Source organism: Taudactylus pleione, unplaced genomic scaffold (genome assembly GCF_031769625.1).
Source record: "Taudactylus pleione unplaced genomic scaffold, aTauple2 ptg000707l, whole genome shotgun sequence".
Taxonomy (NCBI): Eukaryota; Metazoa; Chordata; class Amphibia; order Anura; family Myobatrachidae; genus Taudactylus; species Taudactylus pleione.
The window spans coordinates 3,270,675-3,285,003 of NW_028285109.1; the positions used below are offsets into that span (position 1 = coordinate 3,270,675).

The 14,329-nt window shown below is 43.6% G+C and overlaps 1 protein-coding gene across 1 annotated transcript in view; it reads right to left on the reverse strand.

Moving 5' to 3' along the window:
• Nucleotides 1–4,361: 4,361 nt before the first annotated feature.
• The window catches only part of LOC148477543 (protein kinase C delta type-like), a 90,017-nt gene continuing 80,049 nt past the window's right edge, over nucleotides 4,362–14,329 (reverse strand). The window contains exons 10-11 of the mRNA XM_088456558.1: nucleotides 5,660–5,744; nucleotides 4,362–4,455 (exon numbers count right to left, since the gene is read on the reverse strand). Of these exons, the coding sequence (XP_088312684.1) occupies nucleotides 4,362–4,455; nucleotides 5,660–5,744 (179 nt within the window). The remainder of the gene's footprint in view (nucleotides 4,456–5,659; nucleotides 5,745–14,329) is intronic.

A 14,329-nucleotide genomic window follows, 5' to 3' on the forward strand; every position in this document is an offset into this window, starting at 1 on the left:
ACAGAAGTGCAGGGGTGCGGCAGTGTCGGCAGCAGTGTCGGCAGCGAGGGATGCTGCCAGTGGGGGTGCTGGTAGTGTCGGCAGCGTGGGGGGGTGTTGGCAGTGTAAGGCGGCGGGGGATGGCGGACGCCATCTTCTTCAGTGTTCATTTTCTAAGGGCTTAATGCTGATTGTCTTAGAGCCGTGACAGACGACTCTCTCAGCCAATCAGCGTTAAGCCCGCTCAATACAAAAGAGTCCTGTGGGGATGCAATCGGGAAGCCGGCTGACATTATACCGACAGCCGGCTTCCCGACTCTCATATCCCGGCGAGGGTGAAATGCCCGCTCATTTCCCCGACGCCGGGAGACCGGAGGGAGGGTTAGGCACCCCCGGGGGGGAGGTTAGGGTTAGGCACCCCCCCGGGGGACTTATGTTTAGGCAGCGGGGAAGAGGGGGATAAGTTTAGGCACTTAGAGGGGGGATTAGGGTTAGGCACCCCTAAGAGAGGGTTAGGGTTAGGGGGGCAGGTTAGGTTGGTTAATACTTACTTAGGGACGATTGGGATTTCCAGCGCTGTCGGGCTGCCGATGCCGGGATCTGTTCCAGTGTCGGGCTGCCGCTGCCGGGATTTCATACCGCTTCCGTCCTGTGGACCAGGTAAGATTGTTTTAAGTTAACACCATTTTAGATACTCAGAGTTTAGGGCGCCATTTAACAACGAGTCTTATTATCAGCAGCATATTTTGTTTATTATCACAGTGATACTACCGAATATGCCACTGGTATTCGAGGCTGTTGCTGGTTCCCTATTGCTGGCATTGTTCTTGCCATCTATAGATGGCGTAAGCGTTACAGTGACAAATAGTGGCAATCTTAGTTTACCACTGTTTGTTAAATATTAAAAGTTCATAACCCCTTTAGCACAGTTAAATGGGACCTTTAGTTTTTATAAATCATTGGTATAAATATTATTATTAAATATGAATGTTATTATTATTAAATATACATGTTATTATTATTAAATATATTGTTTTATATATTACTATTGATCTATTTATTATGTATATATTGTAGTTGGATTAGGTACAACCATTGCAACTTCTGTTCCTGTTGTTGTTTGCTTGCTGAAAGTGTTTCCTGCCTCTCCCATGCATAGTGTTATTGGCAATGTAGTTGGACACATTTTAAAGGGTACAAATTCTGTAGAGTAAATATATGTGTCACAGTGCAAACAAAATTGAAAATAGGGGTGGAGAGGTGGGATTAGAGAATAAACAAGGGGCAGAGGGGACCCTGACTGGTCCATTTGTTCTGGGCCCCATCATTTCTGATTGCAACCCGGCATTTATTTATAATGACTGCAAAATGGACCTCTGAATTTTGGAATTCAATAAAGTCTTGCCCAAATTTGGACATTTAATAAATTGTCTAGAGGATGCCAGTTTATGCAGTTGGCATTTCCCCTGCAAATGCTGTGCCAGACTGTAAATGACTTCTATGTCCACTCGCTGTAAATTTATGCCAAGATTTCTTATGTTTTTCAAACACGCCTGTATCCATTAACGGCACCAGAGGCTGAATGTCACAGCACACTCACAAATCAAGTTTTACTCACTATAGGAAATGCCGTAGAAAGAAGGCGGAATTGTCTCATACCCAGGAACACTTCCAGATTTGTCTTTGGGAATGTGCAGCAAAATAATCATCTTCCTTATAGTAACAAGTGCTAGGCGCTCTTTTTTATTTATTTATTTTTTATTTAGCAAACCGTTCATAAACCCGGATTTTTTTATTATTCCAATCTTAGATCAAAATACTATGTAGGGAAAAAATATTGTGACAGTTCTAAATATATTTACATATTTTTGTTTTGTGTGCCCATAAATTTCAGTATTTTCTGTGGTCCCTACATAATTATAAAATCTGCCAATAATATCAATCTTTATGTATATACTATAGGTACGATTTGGTATCTAACTGCGCTGTCTTTTGATTATAGGGCCCACTGCAGTCTACTCCGTATATCGGGGGTCCCCCATCCCCCCACGAGAGACCTAATGTAAGGAAATAGGAGTGTATATAGGTGAAAACTAAAGTGTATTTATTTAATACATTAAAAATCCACAGAGAACTCTTCATTAAAAAATGCAGTGCTTGAGATATGCGGTATTATCATAAAAGTATCATCTTATATATGACAGAATAATCTATAAACATGCATTGCCTGTATATAATACAGATAGGTCCTGACTAGCTACATATGTAGCTGAAGCTTTTATCTTGTATTAACTGCAATGATTTTCCGTATGTGTACATAAAGGCTTATTCATCATCGGGGGCTGGACAACCTCCTATAATTATAATCTTCCTCCAGTAGGACTCAAGGCATTTAACAGATACAATGAGATATAATACAGAACAGAAACATAATACATACAGTACAGGAACAATTAAATACAGAAAAGCTTTTCATGAAATACAGAGAGCATGAAGTTACTACAATTTGGGAGCCATTTTGGGTCATCAGTTGCAGGGTCCATGTGAGGCAGCCATTTTAGATGCACTGTGTAGGATTACATTGGGCAGAATAGGCAATGCCTGGAACTGATGATACATAATGGGAATTGTTTGGATCCTTCTTAGCAACCCAGGACCTCCTTTTACATAGAAAGGAGCGACGCTCTGATAATCAACGCCATCTGAAGATGACATTGGTTCCTGCAAGCAAACTCAGAAAACTTTCGGTTTTTGGAGTTTGCTGAATATTAGGCTGTCTAATCAGGCACTTAATATTTGCGCTAGTTTAAATGTCTGAAATACAGCCTTCTATTCAGCTGCCACCTCTACAGATAGAACAAAGTATCTGATGTTGGTGTGCTTACCAGTAAGCTCCTAGTGGCTCCGTCCTTTCCGCTGCTCTGGGGTGTAGACGCCCGGTCTCCAGTCTTCCTCCTCTGCTGGTGATATAATCCCAGTGGCAGCTGGTCCTGCGCATCGTGTAGTGTCATACTGCTAATGCATTTCACCCGATGGGCTTCCTCAGACATAGGATATCTCTGACAAAGCCCATCGTTTGCAATGCATTAGTAGGATGACACTACACAATACCACAGCAAATATCAGAGCGGATTGCCACCATATCAAGGGATTTCCCTTAGCATGACACAATCCTACTGCACAAACAAGCCTAGACACCAGCGAAGCACAATCCCTCATTAATACGCTGGACAAACTACCACTGGGAATAGAGATGGGATATCATAATGATATACTATTGTTAATAATTAGTTTAAACTTATATTCTCATATTTTCTCTAAATATTCTTTTTTTTTTTAAAGATCAATGTTGTGTTGCTTATTAAGTTTACATTTTTTTTCTTTATGGTTTTTTAAATTTCTCTGTAAAGTAATGTATACAATATACTGTATACAGCATTATGTCATAGTATACTTTCATACATAAATACTATGAAATACAGTTGCCAAATAAAAGGCTCAAAATGTAATTTAGTTAGCATAAATAAAAAGCATTATTATCTACAGAAGAATGGGTAGAGTGCTAGAGATGGGGGAGTATAACACAAACATTGAAGCCACGAACAGCATTGGTGCAATGTTGCCAATTCTATTGGTTTTAAAGTCTACAATGGGTGCAAGCAGAAACACTAACAGCCAGCACTGAAAAAAAATAAACCTTAAATTATACAGAGGAATACAAGTATACAATTAAAAAAAAAAAAAATCTATCGGTAAGATATTAAGTTTTAGGTGCATAAAATGTTACCAAAATATGTTCATTACAAATATACTAACATCTTGTTTATTATATGTGCATATGTACTTTTACCCAGTACTTTTGTACATTTTATGGAAAGAAACTGTTTTTGCACCCACAATAGATTTATTTTAACATTCTGACCCTGGAAAAGCATTAACATTTTCATAATCTGTACAATTTAATGCAAATGTGACATACATTGGAATAATGAGCCACATTTCAGCACCTTAGACCTGCACCATTGTTAATGTATAACTCCTGAAGTGACTGAAGTTCTTCCTTAGGGAACAGTATGAATGCAGCAGATGGCTTACATTTACAACCATCAACGTTTCCGCACCTAGACGGAGTGCGTTACATTGCAGAGCTGTGCATAATATTAATAGCACATCTTTATGTACAGAAATACAGATTATAAATAATGTCCTTTTTGTTGCATCCATTTGATTATTATTGAATTCTCATCCCTATAAATAAATATGTTGCCTCTCAGTGCTTTTGATCTGACATTGTTCTTTCTCTCTTTTAGCGGATGTTTTAAGAGGAGTTAAGAGAGAAAATGATCTCCTGATGTTATTCAGCAAACAGTTTTGCCTCTGATTTATACATGCATTCCCTCATCTGAGCATTCATCTACTCTCAGTGGCTGCTCATCGCTCTCTCCCTGTTCATCATAGTCTCCAGGTTCCTGTTTCCTACAAGGAGAACATATGACAGCCGCTATCAGATATAATTTACCACCAGGCCAGAAGCATATTTTATAGAAAGAGAATAATTATCCCGTAAGATCTCTCCCACACGCTAGAACTCAGAAGGAGACACAAATACCACACACTCTACCCCTGTTGTAGGTTCATTGGGTGTGATGTATCAAGCAATGCAAAGATTGGAGAAGTTTCCCATAGCCACCAATAAGCTTCTACATATCATTTTATAGGGATGTGGATCGAATGGTCTATGTAGTTATGTTCGACAATAAATAGATCGACCCCATTAAGTTAGACAGAGACAAAAGGACTACAGTTTATATATCGACAGCATCATTTGATTGATAATGATAATGTCGATTGTAACAATAGATCGACAATTTATTTGTTTGTCGACGTTTTCGTTTGTCTACCATGTCTTTGTTGATTGAATATATGTCTATTGGTTTTAATTTCGATCTTTTATATTGTCGAATGTTTGTTGTGTCGAGCTTTCATGTGTTGATCATCTGTTTATCTATTTTCATTATCGATCATATCATTGTCGATGATCCTGTTATCTATGTTGAAGTACTGTTTGTCGATCTTTCACTTGTCGATGTAATTTAAGTCGAACTATCGACTGGATACCTGCTGTGATATTTCTAGAACCTTCAGATGAGGAAGTAATTTGTCTTTTCACTGAAGCCAATAAACATCATCTCGCTTCAAGAACACCTGCATCTGCTTGTATCCTGCGACTGCCAGAACAGCGCCAAATGTTATTCCATTCTACGGCTCTCCTGCGGTTGAGTTTAGAGTCTCCAAGCTTCGCCCTCTGCCGAGTATCAAGTGCAGCACTGGTCCATAGCAAGTAGCCAGAAGGGAATTAGTTGACAGCAACCATCCCCCACCCAAATTTTATACACAATTATTTTTTTGCCTTAATTCTTTATTTTGTGTTTTGAATATTTTGCATGTTATTTAATTTGGGATCCATTTTACATTATTTTAAATAAAATTTCTGTTTAATATCGCATTTTTTTTTCTAAGTACCTCTTTTCCCAGTTGTTGCTCATAGTACAATTTATTTATGAGGGAGAGCACCCCCATATTGAGTAGTTATGTTTTTTTCTTAATTACGACTAACCCTAAATATGTCAACATGCTGCTTAGCGACATTAGGAACATTATGAATGTCGACAAAATATACCAAACATGATCAAACGGATCAATAGTTCTCACAATCACACCCTGATAGGCTTTTACTACTGTTTCACTGCAGCAATTCTTGAGACCTGGGGAAAAAGTTTCAGGGAGCAGATGGTAGGCTCCACTAAGAGAAAAAAGCAGCTCAGTTAAAATTTTATAAAACAAAAAGGTCTGGATGAGACCTGTCTTAAGCAAGTGTCCTGCTGCACAACCCCTAATGAGCAAACACTGAAGAGGCAGCTTCAAAACGTAGATAGGAGTCACCTTGATGTGGGCTGGGCAGATAATTGCAGGTTTTGCATGATCCTTAGACTTAGTATTTGTGCGCAGGTCTTTGAGCTTGCATCTGTCACGTAGTACTAGCTTGACATTGGCTATTGGTCCTCTTGTCCAGCTAGTAGAAGATCGTCTACATGTATGATGAACAGTTCTTTCTCTTCCCACTTGAAATATAGACAATGATCCGTTTTTGACCAAAGTTCATTTCCTGTAGTACACTTTCTAACTTAATGTAATAGCAATGGCCACTTTGTTTAAGCCTGCAAAATGACTTTTCCTTCTGGCAATACGCATTGTAGTGTTCTCGTGGTTCCATGTAAATTTCTTCTTATAGTTCATTGTTTAAGTATAGTAACAAATCATACACAGCAGATATGGCAAAGACCTTGCATATCGTACAGTATCTTGCAACATGTGAGAAGATTTCTCAATAGTCAATGCCAGATTTTTAATTGTACCCCTTGGCAACAAATTGGGCTTGGTAATGTGCAAGACTTCCATCGATTTTAAGCTTCTTGCACAAGCCCCACTTGTTTTTGATGCTTTTATAGTCACTTGGTAAAGTCCACAATAGTCCACATGTCATTGTTGTCTAAACTTGTAAACTCTTTATCAATAGCCTACTTACACTCTTGCCAGTGACTACTTTATTTTGCTTCGTGGAAGGTTTGAGGTTCACAGCAGACAAAGTTTGCAAATTCATCACTGTACCTTCTAGGAGGTTTTCCTTTGTTGCTTCTCATAGAGCTCCTGCTCTGTGGTTGATCACTTGAGTCTACGGTTTCAGTCTCAGATATGCTTCCAGCTGCAGTTATATATAGTATCACAAGTTTTTTTTGGTGTTACAACGTCTTGCTTGTCTTTAGCTGAAGTGGTCTCGTGAAACACTACATCTCTCAACTTTAGAAGCCTTTTGATACTGATGTTCCATAATATGTGGCCTTTGTTCTGTTGGCAGAATCATAGCATAATAATACATGAGATCGACATGGGATTTAGCTTGCATCTGCTTTCTTTAGGAATGTGGGCATATACCCTGCTTGCAAATACATGTAAATGTTTGATATTTGGTCTTTTTCCTGACCAAGCCTTCAATGGTGTCTTGTCTTTGACTGCTACTGTAGGAGCCCGTTTCTTGAGGTAAACAGTTATTTGGGCTGCTTCTGCTCAGAATCTTTTGTCCAGACTTGAATCATTCACTTTGGTTCATGAGCTCTCAACTATTGTTCTACTGTATTTGCCCTCTCGCTCACACAGTTTTGTTCTGGTGTGCAGGCAGTAGGTGCCGTATGCTGTTTTTCTTGAGATAGACTGCTAGATCTCTATTTTCACATTCTCCACCATTGTCAAGATCTCAAAACTTTTATTTTCAGGCCCGTCTGATTCTCTTGTAGTGTATGATTTTGCTTATAACTTTACTTTTGTTTCTCAGGAAGTAAACATGTGTCACCCTCGTAGCATCATCGAAGAGTGTCATGAAGTATCGGTTCCCACTCAAGGATATTACTTCTATGTTGATATGTGTGTAGCAGTGGCGGCTCCAGCGCAGTCCAAAATTCAAATAGGGGAGCCACACAAACTGCCAATGAGTCTCAGCCATCTATGTTTGGCAGCGTTTGAAATGGCAGTTGGTGTGGCTCCCCTATTTGAATTTTTGACTGCGCTGCAGCCACACCTCTGGAGGCGCCACTGGTGTGTAGTATTTGGCGGTTGTATGCAAGGTAAATAGTATACACCAGCAGATTCACCAAATGTGCTAGGCAGCTCAGGTCTTAACCAGAAGTTTGGTTTATTGGGTAGCAGTATGTTTGTACAGCTGTACTCACAGTTACATTAACACAGTATCCTGGATGTTGCTGAGCTTGAGCATAACATACAGATCACCAGCCAGCGATGTATGTGGGTAGCAGTATATATATATAAGCAAGCGGTCTGCCTTTGTAGGATTATACGGCAGGTACAAGTTGTTAGGATTGTCCAATTGCAGCCACAAGCTTTAGGGTTATTCTGTGTGTTGTGGTGCGCCGGGTAGTACACACTGAAGACACAGTCTCTATGGGGTCATAGACTCCTCCATGCTGGGAGGTACCCAGGGGTACGTCCATAGTGTAAAACAGACAGAGAAAAGACGCGGTTGGGAGCTGCGCATGCGTAGAATACATCTGTGGAGAGCCGCTGGGTCCTAGTGCCTGCTGGCTACTGGTCTGCAACCGAGGCAGCACAGAGCGCTCCTCTAATATATGCATCTCTCACTCATTTCTGTCCAAACAATATATTTTTTCTCTAAGGAGCACAGAAGCATGAAATGTACACATTGAAAGATGTTTTCCTGGAATAAAATTAAAAAGGGTACTGAATCTACATTTTCCAAACTCCGGACATTAAATATAAATCTTCCCTTGTTTTTCAAAGTATAAATCAATGTGCTGCTGAAGAGGTCATTCAACTCTGCCCAGAGAAATATGTGGTAACATATTTTAATATAAGAGTAACCATTTCATTCCAGCACTCTCTATTAAACTAGTAAAGTAGTAAAGCATTATTATCATTTATGTATAAGACATCACAAAGGGAACACAGTGACATATAATGGGATGTACAGCAAAATAAATAAAACAGTGAACAAACAGCAATTAGTTACATAGCAGAGCAAGACAACTACAGATTGCAAGATGAGCAAACAGTACAACTAAGTACACGCCTATAGAATGTTAAGGTGGGTACACACCTGAAAGATATATCTGTAGATCGCTCGATTTGCAGATATATCTGTAGATGATGGTCGTTCATACACACTGAACGGCTGTCATCTATCCAGCAGCCGCGGATCCCGCAGCACAGCCAATGCGATATGTCTGTGAATTACGCAGTTCACAGAAATATCATCTGTACACACTGGCCGATGGCCAGCAGATATATTGGCCGATCAATTGATCGGCTAATATATCAGCCAGTGTGTACCCAGCATTAGTGCCCCATCTGCTCCTCAGATATTGTAAGGGGTAAATTTACTAAGCTGAGAGTTTGGGAGAGTTTCCAAACTCTGGAGAGTTTGGGCATTTTTTCCCACTCTCAAATTTACTAATGTCAAACTTGGGAGAGAGATCTCCTTTGCTACGGGAAAATACTGGAGAGTTAGCAAACTCTCTTCAATTCACCATCGGCAAAACTTGAGAACCTTTTCACTGGTGAAGCTAGGATTCTGGAATTTACCAAGCAGAGAGTTTCTAAACTCTCATGAGATGGGAAAACTCTCCTGTAAAAACTTGTGAAAAAAATACACCTGCCTGTGATCTGAGAGTTTGGCAGAAACATACACAGATCGCTGTGATCCATGTATGTTTCTGCCTGTAAATATAGAAAATAAATTGAAATATCTGAAAAAAAAATGACATAGGGTCCCCCCCAAAAGCCTAACCAGCCCCAGGCTTGCCAGCCTGTCCTGGTTTCTCAAATTATGGGGAATAAAATATGTAGGGTTCCACCATAATTTAGAAACCAACACCAGGCTGCAGGGCCAGTCCTGGTTTTAAATATAGGGGGGAAAAATTGCGTAGGGTCCCCCCTATATTTAAAACCAGCACCGGACACAAAACGGCCGGGCTATAATGCCACAGCTCGGAGACCCCTTCGGGGCCAAACCATTATCAGCCTAAGCCAGGCAGGCCAAGCCAGGGAACTCAGGGGAGGTGGGGACCCCCCAAAAAATGGGTCCCCCCTCTCCCTTAACCCCAGGCTTGGTCTGAAGCCTGTGGCTCTTCCCCACACCCCTGGAGCATTGGGTATGGGGCTAATAAAGTGGGGAAATTTAAGTAAACTATTGTATTTTACAGTGGGACTACAGGTGCCAGCATGCCTGCACTACAGGTGCCAGCATTGCAGTCTGTTCACACCTCTAAGTCTGAACGAGCGAGCAAAACATACGCTCGTTTATTTGATAAAAACGCCCCCTGGCCGCTCGCACCATACGTCATGTCCGCTATTTATTAGATTAATCGAGTACATCGTACAGCGTATGAACTGCTCGCTATTCTTGTGGTTGGTTTTTTCAACCGCTATTTTGAAAGCAGTTCTGAGTTCAAAAAAACCAAGTGTCGTGGTCAATGACGCTGCTGTATTAATTATGCACTCCCTTAAAACGCCCGTTTTGACCTTTAAGCACGCCTGCGTTCGAATTCCACTCCCCCGTTTTCAAGCACCCCTGTTACCACCCACATACGCCTCATTCTGTCACTCAAAATAGCAGGCACTCGCTATATAGCGTACAAACGATTTTCGGCCGCACTGACTGGTTCGCGCATGCGTACTAAAAACTGTACTCATGCACAGATGTGCGTACATCGTTCGGAACGAGCGTACGGCCGCTAGCGAGCGGCTCTGAATGAGGGCCTAATTGAGTTGGAAAAAAAAAAAACCTCTCCCAGACTCGATTCTTAGTAAATTTACCCCTAAGAGTGTGTACACTCCTATGATCATGTCTTATCGCAAGAAAACAGGTCGCATCTAAAGATCTGATCTTATGTTTAAAATTAATGAGACGCGATGGTCCTATGTCAGACAAATCAGGATGTAAGCAGTGTCGTAACTAGGGGGGAGGGTCAAGAGGGGCACATGCCCAGGACGCCGTGGCAGACCCAGCAGAGGGGGGCACCGCCGGCCAGGGCATCGTACCCACACCGCCCGCCCCCCCCTCCACCATTGCGTACGGACCAAAGAAGACTTGTAACTCACCAGTAGGCACTTGCAACTGTGCCTGCTGGTGCTGCCTGTAGGGGGAGCTGCAGCAGAAGCACGCAGCCACTCCCAGGCAGACAACTGTCATTCCATCCTGAGAGCTGCCGGGTGACAGAGTGACTCACTCTTCCTTCCCTGGTGCTCTCTCTGCTCCGGAGCAGCCAGGTGAGTAATATTTTTTTTTGGGTGCGGGGGATGGGAGGGGTTTTGGACTGCCAAGTGGGGCTTTGAAAAACAATTGATGTGTGTCAGTGTGTTTGTGTCAGTGGCAGTGTTTGTGTATCTGTGTCAGTGTGCGTATCTGTGTCAGTGTGTGTGTATCTGTGTCAGTGTGTATCTGTGTCAGTGTGTGTCAATTTGTGTATCTGTGAGATACAACACAGAGGGGGAGGTGACGGTGTGGCTAAGAGACGAAATAGGGGGAGATGATGGTGTGGCTGCGAGATGATGCAGGGGGGGTGATGGTGTGGTTGAGAGACAACGCAGGGCGGGAGTTGATGGCGTGGTTGAGAGATGATGCAGGGGGGTGGTAATGGTGTGGCTGAGAGATGACGCAGGGGGGAGATGATGGTGTGCTGAGAGATGACGTAGGAGGGGAGACGATGGTGTGCCTAAGGGACGATGCTGTGGAGGATTTGATGGTGTGGCTGAGAGATGACACGAGGGGAGGCGATGGTGTGGCTAAGAGATGATGCAGGGGGAGATTGTGTGGCTGAAAGACGCAGAGGGAAGAAAGTTACACACGGGAAATGAGTCTGGTAGAACCACTTTTGTATGATTATGACCTTCTTAATATTCCTACACAAATATGCATCTTCCGAACGATGTGACCTACATAAATAGTGAATACCGACTGAAGATGCCGTGTTCCCAGGGAGGATATATTTCTTCAGAGATTCCATATTGTGAAAAACCACCGTATAAGTAAGGTGCATATGGAATGGAAAGTAATGTTCTCAGAGTGATGAGAAACTGGTGGCGTGTCATGTTGGCATGCCCCAATTTCAGTGACCACGCCCCTTCGGTATGTGACATGCCCATTTTTGTTGTGCGCAAATCTAATTTTTCTTTGAGTGTGTGTGCGTATGTGGGGGGGAGGGGGTTGGGGAGCATCATTCTTCAGCTTGCCCTGGGCTCCAACTTGCCCTGGGAACAGAGGCGTTCCCATAGTTACGCCACTGTGTGTAAGCGCTACCAACCATTGTGTCCTATGCTTTGGTAGCAGTGGAGACTGATATCTGTAGAGTGTGGAGTCATAATCTTTCTTGCACATGGTTTTGGGAGATCAGAATCATGGATCGCAAGGTAGACTGTAAAGGTGTATACACATGAATCTGCATGCTCATTGGGACTTTCAATCACAATTGGAATTTAAGTACAATCGCATCAGACTTATGATTGTATTGGTGTGTACCCAGCTTTACAAGTTGCATATACTGTACAGAAGGGAGAGTTCACTGGCATAGCAAACAGGTCCAGAGATGCTGCAGTCAGTGACTACGAGGCCAGGCAGAAGGTATCGGACATGGGTGAGCAGGTGGACAAGATAGCATAGGCATGAAAACGTAAGGAAAGAGGAAAACTCAAGGAAAGATCATCCTGCCCATGAGAGTTTACAATCTAGATGATGACTGTCACAATTCATGGAAGGATAGTATGGATTCTGGCATGTACCGTAGGATTGGCTGATACCCATAACAGATATGTGGAGTCTAACGTGCTGGTGGTTTTCACCATGGACCCCCGCAAGGAGGTGTGGACTTCACTGCGCCAGACACGCAGATTGCTTCCATCTGTTTGCACTTAGAACCTTTGGTCGTGGAGCCTGAGGGCCTGATTCAGACCCGGTTGCAAGCACTGAGTGCAAGCAACCGGGTCGATGGTGGCCCAGAGCGCATGCGCATGACGGAGCCAGCTCCGTCGTGCGCATTTGCGAGACCCGGATAGCAACGGGCAATCTGTTGCTCCGGGTCTCGTACCAAAGGGGACGTGCTGTCGATGTTTAGTGACAGCACGCCCCCTTTGGTGTGCAGGCCGGGGGGGTGGCTGCCCAGACAGAGGCGTTCCCATGAGAACGCCTACCATCTGTGGGCAGCCCCACTGACATCACAAGTGATGTCAGAGGGAGAGCTTTCGGCTCTGTTTGAGCCGAAAGCTCCCTGGGGATTGCGGCAACGAGACCCTACCACAAGAGTCTCGTCGCAAGCCCGATGGTCGCGATGGTCTTGACCATCGTGACCATCATCATGGCCGCTCACTATAGCTGTCGGTGGTCACCCACAGCTATGCGAGCGGCCAGGAGGTCATTCTAAAAAAAAAAATCAGGGCCTAAGTACGGGACTGGTAGAAACAGAGCTAGACGCTGTGGAGTGTAGTTGTTGGTATAGATCAGAATCAGGCGGGCAAATATGGCACCAGAGAAAAAACAGTAACAGGTAACGGAATAGCTGAGGTCTAACCAGAAATCACTAAGCGCAGTACCAGGGATAGAGCAGAATCAGGTTACAAGGAATAGCCGAGGTCAGTAACGTAATCACAGTAGTCACTAGCTCAGGAAGTAGCACAGACGCTGGAGTCTAACTTGCACAGACGCCGGAGCAAGGTTTTGAGCCTAATACTCTGGCACTTGTCAGTGCTCAGTGTTTCCCTTTTATAGGGAGGAGATTCAAATTTGGCACCGAACGTGATGTCACATTCAGTGTGCATTCCCCTTTAAATTTCAAACAGGTACTATGGGAGCTGTGGCCGCATGTATTACAGTGTGGAAGAAGCCTGCAGGTAGAAGTGCCAGCCCCCGCCATTATCGCAGTGGGTGCCGCTGGACGTCTGCTTGCCGCATAACCTGCTACTCGGCAGAGAAATCTCATAGCCTGGGTAGACCAGCGCTGTCAGATCCGGTAAGTGGGCTCTGGGTCCGGGTGCGCTGTGACAGTGACAATGAGTTGCTGAGTGGGTGTGGGAAGGAAAGTAGGGGATGAGTTTAGAGGGACTGGTAAGCTTTGATGAAAAGATGAGTTTTACAGATGTAGTGGAGAGAGGTGTGGCCCTACTTGCCTACTCTCCCGGGAAAGCTGGGAGCCTCCCAAAATTGGGTACCGCTCCTGCCCCCCTGCAAGAGTAGGCAAATCTCCTGGAATGATCGCCGCTCCCCCGCACCAGCATGACGCGATTTAAGTTGAATCACGTAACTGTAGCCCGCCCCCTGCTTTATAATAGTGGTAATATTGGCATTATAAAGCAGGGGCAGGGCTGTGATGACACAATCGCGCCGGCACACCCCTGTGCTGCCCACTTCAGCAGCCCCCACACCCCCTGCTGCACCGACCTTGCAGCCCCCGCCTGGAGGGGCCTGCCAGAATGTCAGTAAGTATGGATGTGGCTGAGGGTTCTATAGGGGAGGGGGAGGAGTTTAAACTGCATTCTGTATGGAACAGGAAGCCATTGTAGCAATTGACAGATAGGCAGACAAGCAATGTGAGGAATATAAATTGAGCAGTGGTTGAGAACAGATTGAAGTGGGAAGAGGAGAAGGTTGCAATAGCCCAGGCTGCAGCAAAGGTGAGAAAGGGTTTGTCCTGGAGATATTATGAAGATTGATTTGGTAGGATTGGGAGAGGGACTGAATATGAGGAATGAAAGAGAGGGAGGAGTCAAGGAT